The sequence below is a fragment of the Mixophyes fleayi genome, chromosome 5 (assembly GCF_038048845.1).
Source record: "Mixophyes fleayi isolate aMixFle1 chromosome 5, aMixFle1.hap1, whole genome shotgun sequence".
Classification (NCBI taxonomy): Eukaryota; Metazoa; Chordata; class Amphibia; order Anura; family Limnodynastidae; genus Mixophyes; species Mixophyes fleayi.
Genome location: NC_134406.1, coordinates 101,933,871 through 101,956,699, shown reverse-complemented (window position 1 = coordinate 101,956,699; position 22,829 = coordinate 101,933,871). Strand labels below are relative to the sequence as shown.

General features: G+C 39.7%; 1 protein-coding gene across 5 annotated transcripts in view; it reads left to right on the top strand.

The window, feature by feature from the left end:
- Positions 1–1,046: 1,046 nt before the first annotated feature.
- Positions 1,047–22,829, top strand: part of GOLGA4 (golgin A4) — a 76,343-nt gene continuing 54,560 nt past the window's right edge. For 4 of the 5 annotated variants that reach the window (XM_075212613.1, XM_075212611.1, XM_075212610.1 and 1 more), the window contains exons 1-4: positions 1,047–1,458; positions 8,194–8,286; positions 12,995–13,093; positions 20,095–20,148. In XM_075212613.1, the coding sequence (XP_075068714.1) occupies positions 1,384–1,458; positions 8,194–8,286; positions 12,995–13,093; positions 20,095–20,148 (321 nt within the window). In that variant the 5' untranslated portion in view covers positions 1,047–1,383. The remainder of the gene's footprint in view (positions 1,459–8,193; positions 8,287–12,994; positions 13,094–20,094; positions 20,149–22,829) is intronic. The other variant, XM_075212612.1, reaches the window with a different exon arrangement.

Sequence of the window (22,829 nt, the reverse complement as noted above, 5' to 3'; positions counted from 1 at the left end):
GATCAGTTAAGAAGCGCAATGGAACGGTAATTATGGCAGTGGAATGGGTCCTTGTCCAGTTTAGGGATTGTAGTTCGCATTTTGTATTTTAAAACATTTTTTAGCTTGCAAATACTTTATAGTAGCAGGTTTTCTGTTAATAATTTTTTTTTATAATAATTGGTTTTCCTATTACCATACTTGAGTTGCTGAACAGTGATTGTTATAGGTTACCCGGACACAAAAGCAGTCCTGTGCTTGGGGATACTGCTTCAATGTATTTCAAACTATCTTAACCTTTATCCTTAACTTTATAGCATTGTTTAATATGATTTACTGCTAACACAAACTGGATTTAAACATTGTGTTACACATAAATGAATTTGGTTAGCCCAGGTAAAACCAATCAGAAAGTAAGTAGGGGGAAAACAAACTCACATCTGCACAATACAGTATACATGCTCCACTGATGTTACTTCAGATGTAAAATGATTGGTAATTATCGTTACTAAACTAAGTAGAAGAAAAAAAAAAACGAATTTATCCTTATCTGATATAAATAAAAATATCATAACATTTACAATAATGACAGTACTAGATTTCATAGTGTTCACTGAACCAATTGTTTGGTCTGAATTTCAGCCCGTGGATCTCTTTTTTTTCCCCTCTACATTTACAATAACCAAAATGTGTAACTAAAAATATCAGCCATCAGCAAATGTCTGTAGTTTGTATTAAGCTCATAAAATAATATCAGATAACAAGTTCAAAGCCAAAAATTAGGAAGGAAAAAGAGAACAAGACTCTATAACTACCACTTTAAAAACACAATGTGACGGGCTGACACTGGAAGTAGAGCTAGCTGTGATATATCTATAATTACAAATAATATAAAAAAATAATAATAATAAGAGTCTCCGCCACTGAGTATAGGCCGCATATTTTGCATACGGGTCTCTCGATGGGGCATGGTTAGAACGACGATTATTCACCAAGCTTGTCCCTTTCACCAGTCCGTAGCTCCACGTTGGCCACGCATGCGTAGTAGACAGTTCTGGCCCCGTACAAGCTAGTGTCAGTGATCACCTGAAACCAGGAAGCAGAAGACCAAGTAACGCAGACCTGTATAATAAGAATTCTGTACAGCTTTGTCCATGTGTAATTATATGTGTACATTTCTATAGACGGCTGGAACTCCTGCCTTGTGCATGCCCAGCTGTACCGCAGTGTATAGCCACATCTATAATCTGTGCATAATCACGTCTACAGTTAAATGATCACACATCGAGGTGATTGTGGCATAACTCTCACAAGCCGGTCCACTGTCACTTTACTCTTCTGCGTCTACCACCTTCAGTATACCCCCCTTTGTAAAGCTGCAAAACCTTTCACTCCACTTGGGAGATGTTCAAGAAATTGAAGCAGAAGATTACTGAAGAACAATCCCCTGTAAGGAGCAGTGTTAGCCCCCAACAACAGGTAGGACAGTGTTCCACTGCTGACTGTTTCTGGAAAAACTCAGTGGTGATATAGGTTAATTAAAATCAAACATTTGCAGTAAATTAACGGTTAAAGAGTAATGTTAATCTATTTATTTTTATTATTTATACTTCTACGAATAAATCACATTTCGTTGTAGGTGTGAATTTCTTTTTTTTTAGTTTTGCTTCTGGAAATCCAATTATATAGAAAGGGAATGTGTTATTATATAAAATGTGTGAATTTTAAGAAGCTTTATTTTGAGATGAGTATTTCAATATTCAAGTGGAAATTGGTTTTAGTGTGTAGCAATCAAATACAATTTTACTACTACATAGCCTATATTTATCTTTCCAGTTTAGTTAAACACTAGGCGAGAATATGCCAGTGCTATACTGAAATTCATTCTTCCATGCTGTTAATTTTGATGTCACATATAATGGTTGCATTCAATCTGTAATGATCCTAGAACATTGCCATCAGTGTGAGATTCTTACATTTTAGATTTACAAGTAAAAGAGATAAGAAAATGTCTCAGATGGCTTATCAGTATTTATATATCCCTATCAGATTGACTGGCCATTCAAGAAAGCTAGTTATACAGGTCTGTGATCAGCAGTCATTTCTGGTCATGAAACAGGACGCTGCTGTAATACAATAGGATCCAGGGGTGTGTACTTCAAAGAATTTGCATTGGCAGAAGGTGGAGCAGTTGAAAGTGTGATCACGTGGTGTAATTTTCTTTTCAGATTGAAGAATTTCTATATTGTTTGTCCTGAAGCTATACAAGCTCTTTTCACTAATAATTCTACTGTCAAAATCCAGTGTCATGTAAAATGTGACTTATTCTGTAAATTGGTATATGGGTAAAATGTGATACCACAATTGAGGGTGTTTGTGATTTTTCTGATCTAATTTGCATCCCTATATATTGTGGTAATTGTAATCCATGTGTTTGTGTTACTTATTGTATACTGGAGAGCTGTGTAGCAGAATAGGAAGTATAGTTCGTTTAGTGAAGCTAAACAATAGAGTTTAACATACATTACTTGATTGCATACATAACTGTGTGGAGTGAACAACAGATTGTTGTCCCTTTTACTCATTAGTCATTACTTCTGCTAGCAGTAGCTTAACAAGTGCTAGGCACCAATGGCTGCTTTAGTGTTGGTGGCAACTAATGCTTCTGCCTTCAATAGCCACACACACTTCCCTCATCACCAGCTACAGTTGTGTTTGCACTACTGTATGTTTTGTTCCTCACACTTCTTAGATTGGAAGCTCATTGCAGTGCCACCTTTACTTTCTGTTTCATGTCATTGTATGTTATTTTATATGTATTATGATCCACTCAGTGTACATAATTATTTAATATGTTAGCACTTTATAAATAAAGGATAGTAATAAATTCTTCTACAAGAACGACATTCAGCTGTCACTTGGTTGATGGTGGTGGAAAATGCCAGTTTAAGTGTCATTTTAGAACATCCCATAAATGCTTGATTGGATTCAGGTCTTCTGACTAAGATGGCCACAACATATGAATGGCATCATATCATGCTCATCAAACGAGACCGCGCATGCTTGGTGGATGGGGGCAGGGCTGCCAAGAGGAATTCAGGGCCCCGGTACAACAACTTCATGGGCCCCCCCTTATAGTTGAGCATGGTAAAAAAAAATTGTGCTGGTCATACAATTGGGAAGTGGCTATGCATCATTGGGGCGTAGCTAGCAAGTCAAAATCGCTAGGCCCTGAATTCACCTGAGCGTGACATATGTCCAAACACTCCTGACTTTCAGAACATCTAGCACCACAGTGTAGTATATAAAGAATGCAGTGTGTACACAAAGAGTTCACAGTCTTGGCCTGCACCTTACATTGGGCAGAACACTCACCAAAAATTGGCATTATCCCACTAGAATCAAAACATTTCACAGACTCTCCTACCTGTTCTTGTCACTTTTACAACCTGTGGCTGCAGGTTTCTTTAGTTGTGGCTTGTCTGGATCCTGGAATGTTGGGGGCCCTATCTGGGGAAAAAATGGGTACATTTAGAAAATTCCAAAAAGCCCCGGCGTTAAATCAATGACACCCACGATTAATAATTAGGCCTTCCAAATATTAAAATAATAGTATTCCCATTTAATAAATAAACATATTTCCCTCCCTACAAACAGTCCCAGCAATAAATTAATAGTATTTACATTTCATAAATTTACCTATTTCCCACAACCATCACTGCCATTAAATAATTCATAGTCACATTTCATAGAGATCTTTCACCCCAAACTCACCCCCACATTCAATAGCCCCCAAACCACTCCATCTTAAGTTAATAGTCCCCATTATTACATTGCCCCACCATCACCCCACAAACAAAATAGCACCCATTAAGTAGCCACCACCTACCTCACACACACTACATTGCCAAAAGCTCCCTGTGCCATCACACACACATTACTGTGCCCCTTCATCATCACCAAGCTGTGCCTCCTTACGATCAAACTGTGCCCCTTCATCACAACCACGCTATGCCTCCTTATGATCGCACTGCACCCTCCATGCTGCTTTCCCCCCTTCATCTGGCCCCCTTCATTACACTGCCCCCCTCCTCTTCTGCATCACCACACGGTGTCTTTCTCCCTCCCTCTTCTTAATCACCACACTGTGCCTCCCCCCCCTCTTCTTCATCACCACACTGCGCCTTTCTCTCTCCCCCCTCTTCCTCATCACCACACTGTGCCTTTCTACTCCCCCTCCCGCCTCATCACGCTGTGCCTTTCCTCCGTTCCTTTACTTACCTTTGTATTGGCCTCTTTCATCTCTTTTTTTTTTTTTTCCTTGTCTTCTCTCTTCTCCTCTTCTCTTCTGTGCGCCGCTCCTCACTGTCGGGAGTAACGTGATGACGTGCAAACTGAGGAGGGAAGCAGCCGGCACCGCGATCTTGTGAGTATTTGTATACTCACATGATCGCGACGCCATCAGAGTTCCATGATCTATATATGCCCCACAGAGAATATTGTCACGACAACCCTGATCACTCTGATCATTAGACCTGCAACTGGAGGCTTTGATATTTTTTTTAGATTGGACTATATCATTGCAGGTAGCTACTAAACTGACATATGCAAACAAAAGAAAATGTAGTCTGGCACTCTGAAACAAACAATATATAAATCACTGTGTGTCAGCATGTACAAAAGTTGGATAATATTTTGCACAATATAGCTATATTGGGATAAACTCACCTGCCAGCATCAAGGCATGTCCTGCAGGTGACTCCCTAGCCAGTGTAGCAACGTGTACTCAAAGTGACACATTTAAAAGCTCCCTGAGTCTCCATTTTCAAAATATGTAGCAACCTATGAGGAGAGGGATCTGACTCCCCAAAACCAACTAGTCAGTGAAACCAAGGTGTGCTCCTTTTATAGTAATGAATTGTGTACAAGTGAATAAAATAATTTGGGAGAGTGCAGCCAGGACAATTAAGACCACTAAACTGACATTTACTCTAGATTTTTCTCTGTTTCTGTCAGATTTGATAATCTCTTAAAAGGCATGTTAGATTTAAGACATGGTGTTCTTTCTTTTATCTAGCAGGTTGATTTCACACTGATGGACAGTGTATGTTATGACATTGGGATTGTGCATCCCACTAAACCTTAACCATGCACCTTGCATTTACTGGTTATTTGCTTTTATTTATGACTACATACTCTGCAGTGATTTGCAGCTAAGAACCAACAGTAATAAAACAGGACTGGGTATTAACATACAGATAAATAGCTAAGAAGGCTCACAATCTATAGGACAATAGAAATTTGACACATTTGGTTAAGCGACACATAGTTTATATTGATCCAGCAAATTGGTCCCCCAAATTGAAAGGGCAATAAGTGCTTAATGGGGTTATATGATGCGGTCACCACAGCAATGTTCTTTTATAGAAGGAGAATTAATATAAGTTTCAGTGATGTGTGTAGAGTGGTAGTAAGTGGACAGCCTAGGGAAGATAAGAGGATTGGGAATCTGATAAGCTTGTCTGAAGAGTTTTCAGGGCTAGGGGAAAGTTGTACTATGAAGGGGATTCCACAGAGTTGGTATAGCCAGAGAAATTTCCTGTAAATCGGAATGGAAGCAGGTAATGAGTGTAGTTGAGAGATGCAGATCTTGGGCAGAGCGACTTGTTTTTCCTGTTCTATGATAAAGAACAGGCTGGGCCTCAGTAAAAATGGCTGCATTTAGCAGCCATGGGAGTTTAGCCAGGAGGAGAGTAGCATGTTAGTAAGATTTTACAATAGGTGGTAGTGGAGCTTTTGTTGGTGTATAAGTGTTTGTTTGTTTGTTTTTTCTTTCACACCTACAAGTAGTAGGTAGAATTACTGCCTGAAATTGGGAAATATTTTGTGACAAAGAGGATAGATAATACTGAAATCCAAACGAGCTTCTTAGTTTTCTTAGAGAAATGGCATAGATAAGGAGAAGGCTTAACTGATAGAGGATCCAGAAAAATCTAAACTGAAGGAACAGTTTGATAATTAGGATGAGAACCGTGTTAGGACAGTGTCATGAAGACCTAAGGAATGTAGTGTTTCTTTGAGAAGTGGTCAACAGTGTAACATGCAGCAAAGAAGTCCAGGGCAGTCGGAAGCCAGTAGTGTCCTTCAGATTTAGCAGTGATCAACTCACTGACCACCATATTCACTGCAGTCTCTGTGTAGTGATTGGAACGATATACTGAGTACTATGTTTTTTGCTAGCCATAATTGTGTCTTTTAGAGTATGTGATGTCTTATTGGGGGTGTTTTATAATCATTATTTCAAAACTTAAAATTTGCATGGAATGATAGTGGTTGAATGTTTGAAAATGTTTATTCAACAGAGTGATCTGTATAATTTGTCCATTGTCTAGTTCACCCATGCGTGTTCTGTACTCAGCAGAGATGTGACTATTTTATAGCTATAATGCACCATGAAAATGTTCTGTACAGTGTTTGATTTAAATGCAGTTATGCTTATTTTGTCTCAACATGGTGTAAGCATATATATTTTCAAAACCTAAGAATGGTGAACTTTCCAATACAGTATTTCTTTGAATGTTTCATTCATATTTGATTTTTGTAAAAAAATAAATAAAATAACAAAACTTGAATACTTTGAAGGTAGGGCTTGTGCACACAGGATTTGAATAACAATGCTAGTAAAAGCAGGGACAAACCTTGTACCTTGATTTTTAAAGCTGATCTACCACATACTGTATTTTTTTTTTTAACATACTCCCCCCTCTAGATGTGGAACCATAAGCTGCTTCTACATGCGGTAATTTTTCCTGGGCCTTCTCCATTCTTCTTAATAGCGCATCTGAAAACATATGATGGGGAGCAATCAAGATATTGAGGTTTCTAATAACTCTTCCTGCTCACACTCCTCTCAGATGGCATTTTACAGTGGCAAATGGAAGACTTGTTTTACCTGTTCTATGATAAAGAACAGGTTGGGCCTCAGTAAAAATGGCTGCATTTAGCAGCCATGGGAGTTTAGCCAGAATGGGAGTAGCATGTTAGTAAGATTTTACAATAGGTGGTAGTGGAGCTGTTGTTGGTGTGCAAGTATTTTTTTTTGGTTTTTTTCTTTCACACCTACAAGTAGTAGGTAGACTCACTGCCTGAAAATGAATTTACATTCTGCAGTTTGCATCATGATTATGGTTACAAACTTTTGTAGGAAAACAATCGCTGTCTCCAGGCTGAAATGACTTTGGATATATACATCAAGTGTATTCCAGAGACTCCTTGCAGACCCATTTAGCCCAGAATATAAAGTATTTATCTGCTTTAAAGCTTCGCACTGACTAACTGAATTAATCTGGGCTTAATTAGCTGATATACAACAAGCCTCTTAGCATCAAATAATTAATTGTTAATAGGTTCATTCCATCCAATAGTCCGTGCTTAAATCTGAAGCAGGCCAATATCTCCTAGATAAAATGTCTCAAGTTAATGTGTGTGGTGGCATTCACAGGTTTAATAACATTTGTACAATTAGGGAGATGGGCCGGGTCACATGGTCATTTTAGATTACTGTGATTTTCTGACCAGGAGACAGCAGCATTCTAATGGCAGAATATACACACTAAGCATAACATAGATGTGAATGAAAGATGCTTTTCATACCTGCACTGACAGTCATCTCACAACTTGATGATCAAACAAATTGTGTCTGCAATGCATAAACCACAGTGAGTGAGCTATTTACATAGGCCTCTGCATTTTGGTCTCAGAAAAATGGCTACTGCTTGAATAATTTAGTCAATAATAGAGATACAGTGTAAGATTAAAGTTAATTAGCCTGTAACTTATGTTGTGGCAAAACTTTATTTAGGAACTTCAACAGAATGAAAAAACTAGGAGATATTTCTCAGCTTTTATCTCAGGACTCAGTTAGGTTCTTTAGTGTTGGAGCCAGGTTTCTGCATGCTGGATGTTATTCTCTCTCTCTATTTAATGTGTCTCTGTGTGTGTCTGTCAAATTCCTTAAAGTTTCTGGGACAAGGCGGCTCCCGACCATTCACTTACATGTATCATACCGCCACTTGTATATGTATACATATAATGTTGCAAATTACAGAAATTGTGCATTTGTTCAAGCAGGAAAAAGATGGGGGGAGGTTACAAGACATGAACGAGAAAGCTGGAAACCAAAACTTCTATTTAATTTTTTTTTTTCTGTATTAGGGACAGCCAAGAGCATCACCATCAGGGAACAGAAGTCGTACGTCTTCAGTGACAGATCAGCAGGATGACAGCACAGGAACTCCTGACAAAGAGGTCAGTTTATAATCTATTCATAGCTTGTCAGCCTGTTGGTGTCTGATCAGCTTCAAGAGGAGGATCATTGAATGCAAACATTTGGCTTGGAGAATAACTCCTTCGTTGTGTTTAAGCTGCCACAATCATGATCTGTCACCAGTTTGACCACACAAGCCAAATTCTAAGAGTTGACAGTTTTTCAGCATTTTTGATTGTTGACTGTATTTTACTTAATTATTACTTATGGGCACTTTTCAATCTGGAAATCTTTAAACAATTATGTGTAGCTAATGGAAAAATTGTTTAGGCATTTTTTGGACAGTGCAAAAAGTTTAAGAGATCTTTATGAAATGTGGTCAGCATGTCGTAGTTCATGTGGTTCAATTAAGTTGCTAAACAATGTAGCACCTATGAGACTTGAACCTAAATTTGTGATGGTGAGACACAGACATAATATTTATAAGCCGTCCAGTGCCATATTTTACTCGGTAACTTGGCGGCTTACCACAGAGCTCGCTTCACTGACTGTAGTGAGAGAAGACAGCTGTCAGCGCTTGCAAACTCATTCTGCTCTAGCTGTTCCAATACCTAGTCAGGGGGATAGAGATGTAGGAAATGTCACTCCTATATGAATTGTCCATTCAGAAGCTGCATTCACAAGTGGGAGTTTGATTCTCTCATCTTGTTTTTGCTAGTGGCACAACCTTTATCACATTTCCAAGTTGTCAGTGATCTGCTACCATCTGGTAATGATGATGGTCCCCATTGGTATGACTTCCGATGAAGAAGTACATGGGAAATTATGTCTAACTAGTAGGGATTTTTCCAAAAGTGTATATTCCCTTCAAACTGCCATTTATGATAACCACCTATAATACTATAGAGATGAATTATTATATTCTCAATGAGAACTAGAAACACGTGTTTTGCTAGTAAACATTGAAAAACACAAGTGGGTATGAGCCCTTAATGATATCTATACACCATTATATTATGTAGAATAGCTAGGTAAATGTTGTTGAAATGTTTGACAACTGTTTATCTGAATTAAATTGTTTCACTTCCCATGTAAATGAAATATGTGTTTTCTGAAAAGGGCTTTAAAGCTGCATTAAGATCCACTTGGTACATTTTACTAACCATCTCCTTTCAGAGGTCTGCTGCAGGCAGAAATAGTTGTTCATTTAACCTCAATATTTAGAGCATGGTGTGATGGGTCTAGGTGAAGAAATATTAGGCGGGGACCCTGAGTATCGTACCTGGTTCATTCCTTATATTGAATGTAATAGGGCAATGTAAATTCCTTGTAGCAATCTTGTGCTGAAGATGAGATGGCCTCTATAGACATTTAGGAGCTGATGCAGAGCGAGACGTACGCCCGTTTGCATAGCGTTTCTTGCATGAAATTGCTTAGAAAGTGGGAGCATGCATTTGACCCTATGCAGGCTTGCACGATTCTGGCACATATGCCTGCCTGTGCTGGTACACGGGAGAGAATGAGCATTGGTTCTCTCTATCCCACTCTGACATCCCTATTCCAAGCCTTGCGGTTCGGGGCCTGGTTACTCATAAAATGTCTAACCAGTAAGTAGATCCATAATTAATGATTTTGAGTCCAAATTTCCTCTGAAGCTCCCGGAAAGAGCAGATGCCAGCTGCACCCACTAAGTGGCTGATCGTTAATGTATTTTGGGGACATGCTGGGAGAAACTTTTGATTGAGAGCTAATGAAATCACCAGCAATGTGCCGGGAGCTTCAACATTCTGTATATTTTATAGCAAAATAGTGTGGGGTCGACCATTGGTTGCTAAGCTCTGGGCAGATTGAAATCCACAGTTCTATATTTTCTCCACTGGTAGATGCTACTCCTCAATACCTTTTGCATTGCTTTTTTTCCTTCTAGACAAATTCAATTCCACTGACTACCCTATTTAGAAAAAACAAAGCAAGGTTAATTACAAATAGGTGAAGTTGGAAGTCTTCCATAAATTCTCGTCTCTAAAGTATCATGCCTGAAACATGTTCTCTTCACACCCCTCTGCCTGCCTGCATTATGAATTTCCTGATAAAATGCAGAGAGAAAGTGGACCAGAAGCTTTTGCAGTAGGATAAGACTTTTGGGGTGATGATGCTTTCTCTGGCCAGCCAGTTAAGTTTATATGGTTGCCAAGTTTTTTTGAGTTTTCTTTATTTTGATTAGTGCTGGAGTAAAGTTTAAGTTGTTGAGATTCGAATTATCCTTGGTTAAAATTACTCCTAGGCATCATATATGTGTTGGATGCAAAGGGATATCTGTAAACCCATTGTGATTGATCATCAGTTGTATGGTTAATAGCTACCAATTCAAGTTATTTAATTTGACATTTGATAAATTCCCAAAGTCTGAAATCTTGCTGTCCATTTAAATGGTGAGAGACCTCCGGATTGGTTATTGTGGCAGATAAATCATCCAAAAACAATGCTGAAATCCCTGCTGTATCTGGCTTCACTTAAATGGCTCTGGCTAGTGCTTCCATACACAACACAAAGTTAGAGGCGATGTTGAGCATCCTTCTTTTGTATCATTGGAGAAGACAGTAGATTCAGATGATAATCCGTTTATCACTCTGGTGTGGGATTTTTTTTATAGTATGCCATGATTCTATGGGAACATTGTGGACCCAGTCCCAAGTGATCCATCATTCCAGACATAGATGGACCAGTTAAATCAAACACTTTTTGGCATCAGTGGATTGAAGTATAGCATGAGACTTATTAGAGTCTGGTGAATAAAGTTTATTGTTTTGTTGATGTTGTCACATACATCCAGGGACAAATCTTGTCTCTATGTATCAAATTTAGTAGAAAATAATAATAAGAAGCTGGAGAACTGAATAAATTTTATGTCATGAAGTAAAGTAGAGAGCTTCACATAATATAGTTTAAGGTTGATGAGAAGCCCTAGCCATTAGGATTGTCTTGGTTTTCTCATTTTAAAAGTTGAGAGTACAACAGATTACAAATTGTTGATTTATAGTTGTGTTATCCCAGCTTCATGGGTAAATGTAAGTTTCTTGAGTTTATGAGCTCAGTGTTAATTTCTCCAATCCAACTGTTAAATCTTCTCCCCTTCCTATAATCACACAGGATTCTTTGCATTTAGATCTGTGCCTTACAGATTTAGACTTTGTTTATTCCTCTATCCCTGAGATGCCTGAAATACTAATGTCGCACTGCTTTTTGGTTGTTTGGGCAGGCAGTAGACCCTGCATAGCAAGGTAGGTAATCTGTGACTAGTGGGTGTCCGCTTAGTAGATAGGATATAGTCTCTTGGAGTAATGTGCCCCTATTTATTATATTGAAACAGATACTTTGTATTAAAGCTGAAACTCTGAGCGTCAACCAGTGATGATCAGCGGCACTTCTGAGACCTTCTCTTCCAGACATGAACTGGATTTAGGCAAAAGATTGGGCGTGGAGCTAGTGTTGGAAGGCCGGTTTCATGGGTGACCAGGCCTCAGGCGGTGGGTGCCTGGGAATGGACAGTGATAAAGTTGATACAGTTGTCCCCTCTGAGGTGGGTACTTGGCTGCAACTAGTTGTCAGTATCCACAATACTGTGAGCTGACAACTAATTGCTGAAGATGCTGTTGATACTCTGCCTTCATGGTTAGAAGAGACCAAACCAAATGTTTTTTAGTGCATACTTGGATACTAGAGCATATTGTTAAATTTTGGTGAAATCATTAAATCAACCATGGCAACACTAATGGTATTGGAATTTTACTGCTCTGCTGCAATGGAAAATGGCTTTTTATTGAGCAGTCAGACTGCTGGGCTACACATCCCACATAAAACAAAAGACAATAATAAAAAAAGAAAAGTTATGTTTTTTTTATGTTTGGCCTGCGGACTCCATTTGAGAAAGGGACCTGGAAAGAAAAGGAGTGGTTTCAACACACTATTATCACCAATTAAAAGGCGAGCACAGTTTATTATATATTTAATGGGCCACTCCTATCAAAAAGGTATACACTATGAGGCATATTCAATTGTGCGTGGAGTGCCTCCGGAACGGGTTTTCCAATTGAGTGAGCACAGCCCTGCTAGAGGCACGAGTTGGAAAAGTGAGGAAGGTGGTCAGGGGAGACGAGAGAGAGAGAGAGACCAGGCAAGTGCGGGTGGGGAAGCGCACAGACATAAGCAAGGGAGAGTAGGAGAACAGTATGTTACTTTAATGTACTAGATTTAGAATTACCCTTGAGAATGTTTTGCTCATGTTACCAAATCTATATAAGGTGTTAACCTTTTATTCCAATAAGTGTGGTTTGCATTGAATTTCAGTTGGACACCGCTGGTCTAGCACCTGGATTCTACATTGTCTTGTCTTTTTTGTTTTAATAGTGTAAATACTTAATGGTTAAGTTTCTCTCACAGTTGAAACTCCAGTGAAGATTGGAAGAAAATCTTTCTCTTGGTTCATATGTTTTCTATTTATTTTCTTTTTGTTAGGCTGAATGGGGGGCATTTATGAAAATTGGGGTACATGAAAAATCACTGTAACACATGTTAACCATGTTGTTACTGTGGCTTATAGCCCCTTTTTCAGTGCACCAGTTTACACAAAACGCCCCCAATGTCTCATGTTAGTGGGATCAATGTGAAATGTTATATGAATTGAGCGCTTCCTTACTGTCTGATGATGATTTATCTCCTCATTCCATTCCATTGTGTTGTATGGCACAGCTGCTGGCCGGGATGATAGCAGAGCCTGCTTTACTCTCTGAATACACTATTTTTGCTCTGGACCACACCAAAAGGTCCAAACCACAGAGTGGCAGTGTGGTGAGTCCACCCCTTCCTTTCAGCAGTGCCTGAAGTGGAATTTCTCTAGACCTGCTTCTAGAACCCTCCAGTAGTAATTCAATATCTCTATGTATTAGTAACCACTAAATGGCATTTTGTTTCTCTGTGCTTTTTGTATGTGGGGTTTTCCTTAATTTAACAGTTTAACATGTTTCTGTGTTAATATGCAAGTGCTTACTCCTAAAGCTTTATTCACAAGGGTTTTGCACGAGCCTAGTTCCCCAATGCTTCTGACTCATTAACCTGCAGAATTAACAGCCTCCTGTGATATGTTGTTTTATGATCCTTATCCAGGAAGGACAAAGGTATATCTGTATACATAAGCAACAGAAAGCCTAGAACACTTAGGTATTACTGATAATTAAGTATAGTACATACGTTTTAGTGAAGATTTAATTTCTTTATGGGCAACTGCTAAACTTAATGTTACGATTACTTAGGCACCCTTTTCTCTTTATGCATAAAAAAACAACAAGTATGCAGTATCAATGATAATGTAATAATTCTGTGATCAGCGTCACTGCTTATACCACCAGGAATGAGTAAATTTGGATTTTTACCAGCCAACCAATTACCACAATCCGTGTATGTCTTTTATTTTTTTGCATTACAGTAAACAGTTCTTTTCAGTAGAATGAAATACTCATGGAATATGTCACCCTTCATATATTTAGAAGTCCCTGTCATTTACCTTTCTTTATTGTATTTTGAGTATGACTGAAGTCAAGATGTGTGTCCTAAGTTCAGCAGCTTTTTTGGCATACTACACATACTGATTTGCACCGACCAGTAAAATTGCACCAGGACGGGCTTGCGCTGCAAGTGTGATTGCATTATTATTATCCTTTATTTGTTGGGCGCCACAAGGTTTCCGCAGCGCCGTACACAGTACAAACAGTAGTACAAAACAGGGTGACAAAGTACAGAACAATAAACACAAAGTACTGATGCTTCAGGAACTCCAGGAAGACATATGGCGTAAAGACAGCGCAGAAGAACCGGTATGGAGACAGGAGGGGAGGGGGGGCCCTGCTCATAAGAGCTTACATCCTAAGGGAGGGTGAAACAAAAACAAGCACGAAAGGGAGCCAGTGAAGCAGGGGGAGAGAAGAGAAGGGCCAGGGGAGAGAGGGAGAACGAAAAGAGTGGATGAGGGTTAGGTGGCTGGTTGGTAAGCTTTAAGGAACAGGTGGGTTTTAAGTGCCCGTTTGAAGGAGCACAGGTTGGGAGAGAGACGGATGGATTGCATTGTGTCAGGACACTGCTAAGGGGTAATCTCCATATGACAGCACGTTGGTAGAAGTTGATCAAACTGTTAGGGTAATATCACATTATGACAGTAAAGTGCTAGGAAGTGACTACATTTTCAAACTAGGGGAGGTCCCAAAATAACACTGCTAGTGTTCATAGAGATGGGTGAACTGAAGTTTGTTCATCATTGGCTGATATTGCTCTAGATAAAACTTAATATTATATATGCTAGAAACAAAATCAAAATGCACAGAACAAATATTGCCATAGACACATAGAATGGTAGACATGAGATAGCGGTGGTTGCTCAGTTATATTTTCATTTATGCTATTGATAAGCTCAAAGTAGCTTCCTGTACACTCTGCTTGTATGTATGATTGCAGGTGATGTAGACCCCATAGTGATTGGCTACCAGGGTTGCTTTGTTGATTAAGCAGCAGCTTAAACCACAGTTCTACCTCAGTGGAAAGGTTGCAGAGAGGAATGCAGGGTAGCATACATTCACATGTTGCCTTTACTGCCTTAGTTGTCATTCTTGGTATTACAAGGAATAGCTTTTTCTCCCCACAATGGGTGACGAGAAGAAACCAGAGAATTACACTACATGGTGATTAGCGGGCAGCTAGAGTTATACATGGGCAGGGCAGGTGGTGTGCTAAAGTGTTGAAGAAACTGAAAGCTGGAGAAAGTTCTTGAAAGTTCTCGAGCTCGTTATGTTTAGAATGGTGTGAGGCTGATGGAGAGAGGTGGGTGTAAGCTGGTAGGAGGATCTTGTTCACGACATACAGATTCTTTTGTTCCTGGTACATTGCTTTAGTAGTAATGTAGTGGTTGGTTTTGCTACAGGCCTGTTGATAATAGTAGCTGATATTCAATACGTTCAGTCTGGGAATTGACTCCAATTCTTTAAAAAAAGAAAAGAAAATTACTTTTAATTTATGAATTGGTTCTCTTTATTACAGTCATGTGAAAACTAAAGTACACCCTTCAGGTCATAAGTAACAATCATCCAGTTTTCGCATAGGTCCTAAAATCGTATAAATAATCTCTTGTGACAAATAACACAGTTTACTTAAAAGTAAGTACACCTATTAGTAATTGTTTTCTGACTTAATTATAAGTATCTTACATCGTATTTGAGGAATTTTGGTCCACTCCTCCTTACAACACTGCTTCAGTTCATTGATGCTGTACATACACAGCTGTCTTAATGTTTTGCCACAGCATCTTAATGGGGTTGATGTAGGGACTTTGACTTGGCCATTATAAAGTCTTGATTCATGTATTTTCCAAGCATTCTGCTGTAGATTTTCAGGTGTGTCTAGGATCATTGTTATTTTGCATTCGTCCAAGCATCAGTTGTTTGACAGATGACCTCACTTTGTCCTCTAGAATACTCTGGTAAACGGAGAAGTTCTTGGTGGTCTCAATTGCAAAGCATCCTAGTCCTGTGGCTGCAAAACAACACCAGATTATTATTATTATTATTAATTTTTATTTATAGGGCGCCACTAGGTATCCGTAGCGCCGTACAGCGACAAACAAAGTACAGTACAAGGTGAGACAGCACGATACAGTAAACAAAATGCACAGTAACTCCGAGATCTCAAAGCACAGCTAGAGGGGCGGGTGGAGGGGACAGGGGAAGGTCCCGCATACGGCGGAGCCCAAGAGGGCACGGAGGGCAGGGAAACCCCCAGAGAGGAGAGGAGGGAGCAAGAGGGAACGGGGAGGAGGGGGGCAAGGTAGCTGGAGAGCAGAGTTAAAAGTGGTGAAGACAGGAGGAGAGATGACCCTGCTCGAAGGAGCGTACAATCTAAGGGGTGGGGTAGACAGACAGACGCGAGGGAGAGAAGGAGGATAAGGGAAGGCGAGTGAAGGGAAGAGGCAGGAGATCTGGTAGGGAGTTAAGTGGGAGACTGGAAGGCTTTAAGAAAAAGGTGGGTTTTTAGAGCCCGTTTGAAACTGGACAGATTAGGGCAGGTTCTGATAGAGGGAGGGAGCTTGTTCCAGTGGAGGGGGGCAGCGCGGGCGAAGTCTTGGATACGCGCATGGGAGGAGGTGATCAGGGGAGAAGAGAGGCGACGGTCATTGGCTGATGGGAGAGGGCGGGAAGGAGCATGAATAGAGAGGAGGGTGGAGATGTAGGGTGCAGTGGAGTTGGCGAGGGCCTTGTAAGTAAGAGTGAGAAGCTTGAAGAGGATTCTGAAGGGGAAGGGGAGCCAGTGAAGGGATAGGTAGAGGGGGGAGACAGACGCGGAGCGGCGAGAAAGGAAGATAAGCCTAGCGGCTGCGTTAAGAACAGATCGAAGGGGAGCGAGATGAGATTGGGGCAGGCCAGTAAGGAGGAGGTTGCAGTAGTCCAAGCGGGAGATGATCAGAGAGTGAATAAGACATTTGGTGGCATCCTAGGAGAGGAAGGGCCGGATGCGAGCGATGTTACGCAGCTGGAAGCGGCAGGATTTTGCGCGAGAGAGAATGTGGGGGCTGAAGGAGAGAGAGGAGTCGAGGATGACACCGAGGCAGCGATGTTGGGGGACAGGGGAGATAGAGGTGTTGTCGACAGTGATAGCGAGGTCAGCAGGGGGCGAGGTATGAGAGGGAGGAAAGAGTATGAGTTCTGTTTTGGCGAGGTTGAGTATAAGGAATCGAGAGGACATCCAGGAGGAGATGGCAGAGAGGCAGGCGGACACCCTAGAGAGGAGGGATGGAGAGAGATCAGGTGAGGAGAGGTATAGTTGAGTGTCGTCAGCGTAGAGGTGGTAGTTGAGGCCATAGGAGCTGATGAGTTCACCCAGGGAAGAGGTGTATAGAGAGAAGAGTAGGGGTCCCAGGACGGAGCCCTGAGGGACCCCGACTGGAAGGGAGGACGGGGGGGAGAGAGAACCAGATGTGGTGACGGAGAAGGATCGGTAAGCAAGGTGCGAGGTGAACCAGGACAGGACAGGGCCGGAGAGGCCAAAGGACTGGAGGGTGTGGAGGAGATCACCACCCCTTCTCCCCCATGCTTCACATTTTGTGTTAGGTTCTTATGGTGATACTGTATGGTTTTTCAACAAAAAATGTTGTACATTAAGACCAAAGATCTTCACTGGCCTCATCTATCTTTAGAACATTGTTACAGAAGTCTTCTATTTCATTCAGATGCAACTGCAAACCTAAGCCATAGAGCCGTGTTGACTACCCTTCCATGAAAGCCGTATTTGTTCAGTCTTTTTCTGATGGTAGAGACATGAACATTTACTGTGTGGAGAGAGGCCTGTAGATCACTGGATGTAGCTTCTGTGTTCTTTGACATTTCTCACAGCTTTATATGGTCTGATCTCTTGGTAACTTTACTGGGATGTCCACTCCAGGAAAGATTGGTAATTTATTTCAGTGGCCTTTTTCAGACTGATGATGAGCAACAATTGCTCCTCTGAGGCCATTGCAGATGTGTCTTCTCTTTCTCTTTTGGCTTGGTATTAAAAAGAGGTGATTGCACATCCAGATGATCAGATAATGAGGTTCATTGGATTAGCAGCACCTGGCCTTAATTACCTTTATTGATATGGAAGCAATAAGGCTGTCCTTAATGTTTCACGCATTACTTTTTTTTTATGTTGGCTTAATTTTTTGTTGAATAAATAATGCCAAAGTAAAATCTTTTATGGGTTATTTGTCACATCAGATCAGATTTATGAATTTTAGGACTTGGTGAGAGCTATACGTTTAATAATTGTGAATTGATGTGCAAAAATACAGATTTGAAAGCGGGAGTCTTTTTTTTCACATGACCGTGAGTATTAATTTGCAATCTTTGCCAGCCAAGACTATTGACTAAAATCAGATTCTTGTGCAAAACTGTAAGAATTGATGTCTTCACTTGTTTTCTGTTATCATTCGTTTCAGGCTGAAGAGAGGTTGGTTGAAGGGATTATTTACACACACATTCACAACTTCATCTGAAAAAAATTCAGTTGTTTTAAACTGCTAAAACTTATGTGTGAAAGTTATTAATAGTTTTATATAAAACCACTTCATATTTGAGCTGTTGAATCGTACAATGGACTTGCACAGAGATTATGATAGGGTTCCATTGTAAATGGCTTTGTGAATCATGTTTTGTGCCCCACCCATAGGTTAGAACCCCTGATTTTTACATTAAATGTGGACGCTAAATTTACAATGTTACTTTTTTTGTGGTCAGTACAGTATGGAGTATTAGCCAGTGCAGCCTGCCTGGACTGACACATTACACATGGCCAGAGTTTTGTATTACCAGATGTCTCTTTTCAGCCCTAGTTCCAGGCCTATAATTAAGTTGCTTGAGCCAGAACAAGTGTGTGGACCTCTTTCTAATTTGCTGTCTAATGTGCGTCCCTAAATGCTTTATTGGATTCTGCATTGTGTCTTTTCCGAAACTAATACATATATTGCATGGGGTGCAAGTGCATTGTTAATTTTCACACAAGAAGCAACATAACACTTGTAGGGTAAACTCAGTAATTAAAGTTTTTGTGTGATGTACATATGCAAACATAGGCTTGTGTTGCCTATTGCTTATTATGATAGATCGTTCACATATACTGCAATCAATTTATACACTTATGTATAATAATAGTATAATTCGGGCATTTATCCAATACGTTTTCTAATATACATTTTAACAACAACAAAAAATCCTTACTAAAAATAAATATCTGTATAGACAATTCAGCTAAATTCAGAAATTGCCTAAGCTGTAAAATACAGAAATGACTTTAGATACTAATGTACAAGTATGGGATGTGTTATCTGGAATGCTTGGTATTTGGAGTTTTCGGGATGAAGTGTTTTTCCATAATTTGCAGCGCCCTGCTTAAAACATGCTGAATTGCATTTAAAATGGCGTCTGTTTTTCCACACACTACTAATGCAATATACCTACTGATTACATTGTTTAGCTGTGCTCCTCCTAATGATTGTAAGAGGAGACACTTAAGCTGGGTACACGCTACAGAAGATTTCTACCGATGCAATATCTTTAACGATTTTACCAACGACTGAAAGTCCCGATCAGCATGCTGATTCAAACGTACACACTTGCACGATTTTAAATGAAATGCCTTCAGATCTGTGCTCTTCATCTGTCAGAACCATCTGCTGAAAAGATTGTGACTCTATAAACTCTGTGGAGATCTGCCTACATTGCTGGTTGTGAGTGCATACTCACTTCAGAATTTGCGCAACATCGTTTATAGAGATTTTTAGTCCGGTTATAAAATCTAATGAAATTATACAATTTGCTTTGGTACGCTAATAGATGATTGTGGGAGTGTTACGCTAATAGATGATTGTGGGAGTGTACACACTAATGCAGTATCGGACTTTACAGTTGTTTATCGTGTGATTGGCATGATAATTGGGTGAAAAACCTGTAGTGTGTACCTAGCTTAAGTTAACAGGTCTGTAAAGATGACATCACCAAGCAGCAGCAATTATGTACTTTTTTACCTCATTGGTTTTTAGAACTTTCTGAATATTGGCTTTCCAAATAAGAGATCCCATAGCTGTATTTGTGTATTGTTTTCACACCGTGATGTCCTGAATACATGTTTTGCATTAATATGCTTTAGAAGCGATTACTACTTATTCCAGGTTTTCAGAGTTAGCCAAATATAATTGCTTAAGTTTACTATGTCTAATAAAGCAAATGAACCTGACATTGTATATGTATAAATGCATATGTCTTCACCTCTTTATCCAGAACATGTCCAGGTCTGCAGACAGCATAAACGGCAATGACTCTTCTTCCAGTCAGGTGAGTTAATACAATTGAACATGGTTAATGTCTTGCATGTGTCGTTTCTGCTGAATTTCACATGGTTATTTTCCTTGCAGAGAGAAGCATTGTTCAAAAGTTATAAACCAATCCAATTTAAGAAAGATTGATGGCATGTAGTACATTCTTATGTACTGAAGGTGTCTGTTTCTGCTGCTATCTATGGAAGGGGAAATTCTAGCACAATGTTGAATATAATTATTAATGACGTTATTTTTATTTTTATTATTTTTACTTAAGACTAACCAAAATTACCCAGCCAATGACCAATGTCAAATTGTTAGCGTTAAAACTACAATGTAAATAATACCTGTATGTTTGCGTGGAAGCGTGTTTTATTTTTTGCACAGTTTTGTGAAGTGTATGTGTTTTTGTTTTTTAATAATAGTGTGTATAATCATGTAAGTGTTTTATTTTTGTGTTTATGCCAGGATACCTACAGCCCTCCACACATGTATTATTCCTGTGTATGTGAATGTTTAGCAATAATACTTTGTTTGTAATCACTGAGCGCCTATATTACCGGATCTCTTCCATCATGAGGTCAAAAGAAAGTACCCTTTTTTTTTTTAGGAACCAAAGAGGTTAACTGACGTGGAAAATTCTAGGTGTATATCCCACAAGAATAAAATTCTCCCCCATCATTCCCAGAACTAAGCTATAGCCTATCACACAAAGAGCGCAGCAAATCATATTTGCTCATTCTTCATGTTACTATATTCTCCTTTGTCCTCATTTTCCTTCAGAATTTAATATAGCCCAAATCTAAAAGTAGAAAGATTTATGAAATGCTCTCTTTCTACTGAGATAGCTGTTGTGGTATTCTCAATAAAGCACCAGGCACGGGCAGCTTACAAATTGAGTTCTGTAGGAAATGCAATGAGGTAGTAATTACAAAAAAAAATTGATAATGCAGCTCTGGAAGTTACTGACCTTTTGGGCTTAACTAGCTTTTGCTCTCATCCAATCAAATACATTTGAATTAACATTAGCCATGTTTACACCAATACATGATGGTGCATGACGAAATAGCTGCCACTACAAATACTATTACATGCATGCCTAGGTCCTTTGAATTTTACTGACTGGGTCTAACTTCTGACTGGTGTGGCCAGGATATGTGTTAATGTTTCCTCTTGCCTTGACAGGGGTGACTCCTGTTGCCCCTGGTATATGCATGGGCAGTTCAAGCCCTGGTGGTTTTGACTCTCCTCTCTCTGCAGGGTAAAAGAAATGTCCGCATTGTGAACAGGTGCTTGAGCCCAGGCTCGCAAGGGAGAATCCTCCTACTGCAATACAGATGCTAGTTGGCTAATTCAGACTGTTGTCTTCTGTGTTAGACTATAGCGATAATGAATAAAGATAAACCCGTGGAAGATATAAGTAAAAAAGTCTCAAAGTCCGACAGGTTCAGGAAGCAATGAAAACAAAACACGTTCATGCACTCTCCACATCTGTCAGTAGTTTCAGAAGGTGAAAGTGTAAATCTGCACAGGATATTAACCTACTTAACCGAATAGTGACCAATTAAAAGTTCCAATTATTTGCCTAAATCTAACTTGTTTTATTTTTATTAAACAAATCTTTTTTTATTGAACTTTTCAAACTTAGAAAATACACAACAAAAGTAAGAACCCCCATTTTAACCCTCTATTGACCCAGTTCGCTCGCTCGCACACACACACACACACACACACACACACACACACACACACACACACACACACACTAAAATAAAAAAGCATCCAGTGTGTTCCATATATTCAGTCTTAGGTTTGTCACATTAGGAGTGTTAAGTCTATTGGGAGGAGGACTAATGTTCCTAACTGAAATAGCCAGAATGCTTCCCTGATACATAAGCATCTTAACCTATCTAACCTAATCTATAACCCCTAGGAATAAAGACAACTTGAATTCCCCATGAGGATGTGAGATAAAGTGTTTAGACACCATGGGGCATATTCAATTGTCGGCGGGATTGCCGGAAATCCCGATGTCCGCGCACGATTACCGTTATTACGGTAATAGTGCGCGGAAAAACCGTTAATAGGGTAATTTACTCGCTGGATTTCAGCTCGCAGCTCAGGGAGCTGCGAGCTGAAATCCAGCGAGAGGTTACCGTATTAACGGTATTAGTTTTTCCGCGGCGGAACCCGTCGACAATTGAATATGCCCCTATGAATAAGATTGTAACAATGTTCCAAGAAACATAAAAACATCAGCTCCTTGTGGTACAGCATATGTAGTCCACATCCAAATAGTAATATATAAATCACATAATTATAGGTAATGAAACTTAAAATCTGGAAACGTCTAACTGAGACAAAGGTTTTTATTGTTAACCGATGTGCATGTAAGGCAGGGTACACACTATGCTGTTTTCTGACGATTATTGGGTCAAACACCCGAAAAATGACCGGTCAGCCCGATATCGCATTAATGTGTACACTTACATTAGGACTGATAGTTGGTCCAAAGCACTGATTGTAGGTTTATTTTGTTGGTCGGTAAACCTAATAATCTCATTCCAATCGCCTTTCGATTCTGCAATGTGTATGAAATCACGACCGATTCTTTGACCAAGTGCTGATAGTTCCTCAAACATCAACTTTTTTCTGGGTGTGTTTATGTAAATTTCTGATGTTCATACCTCTCCCACA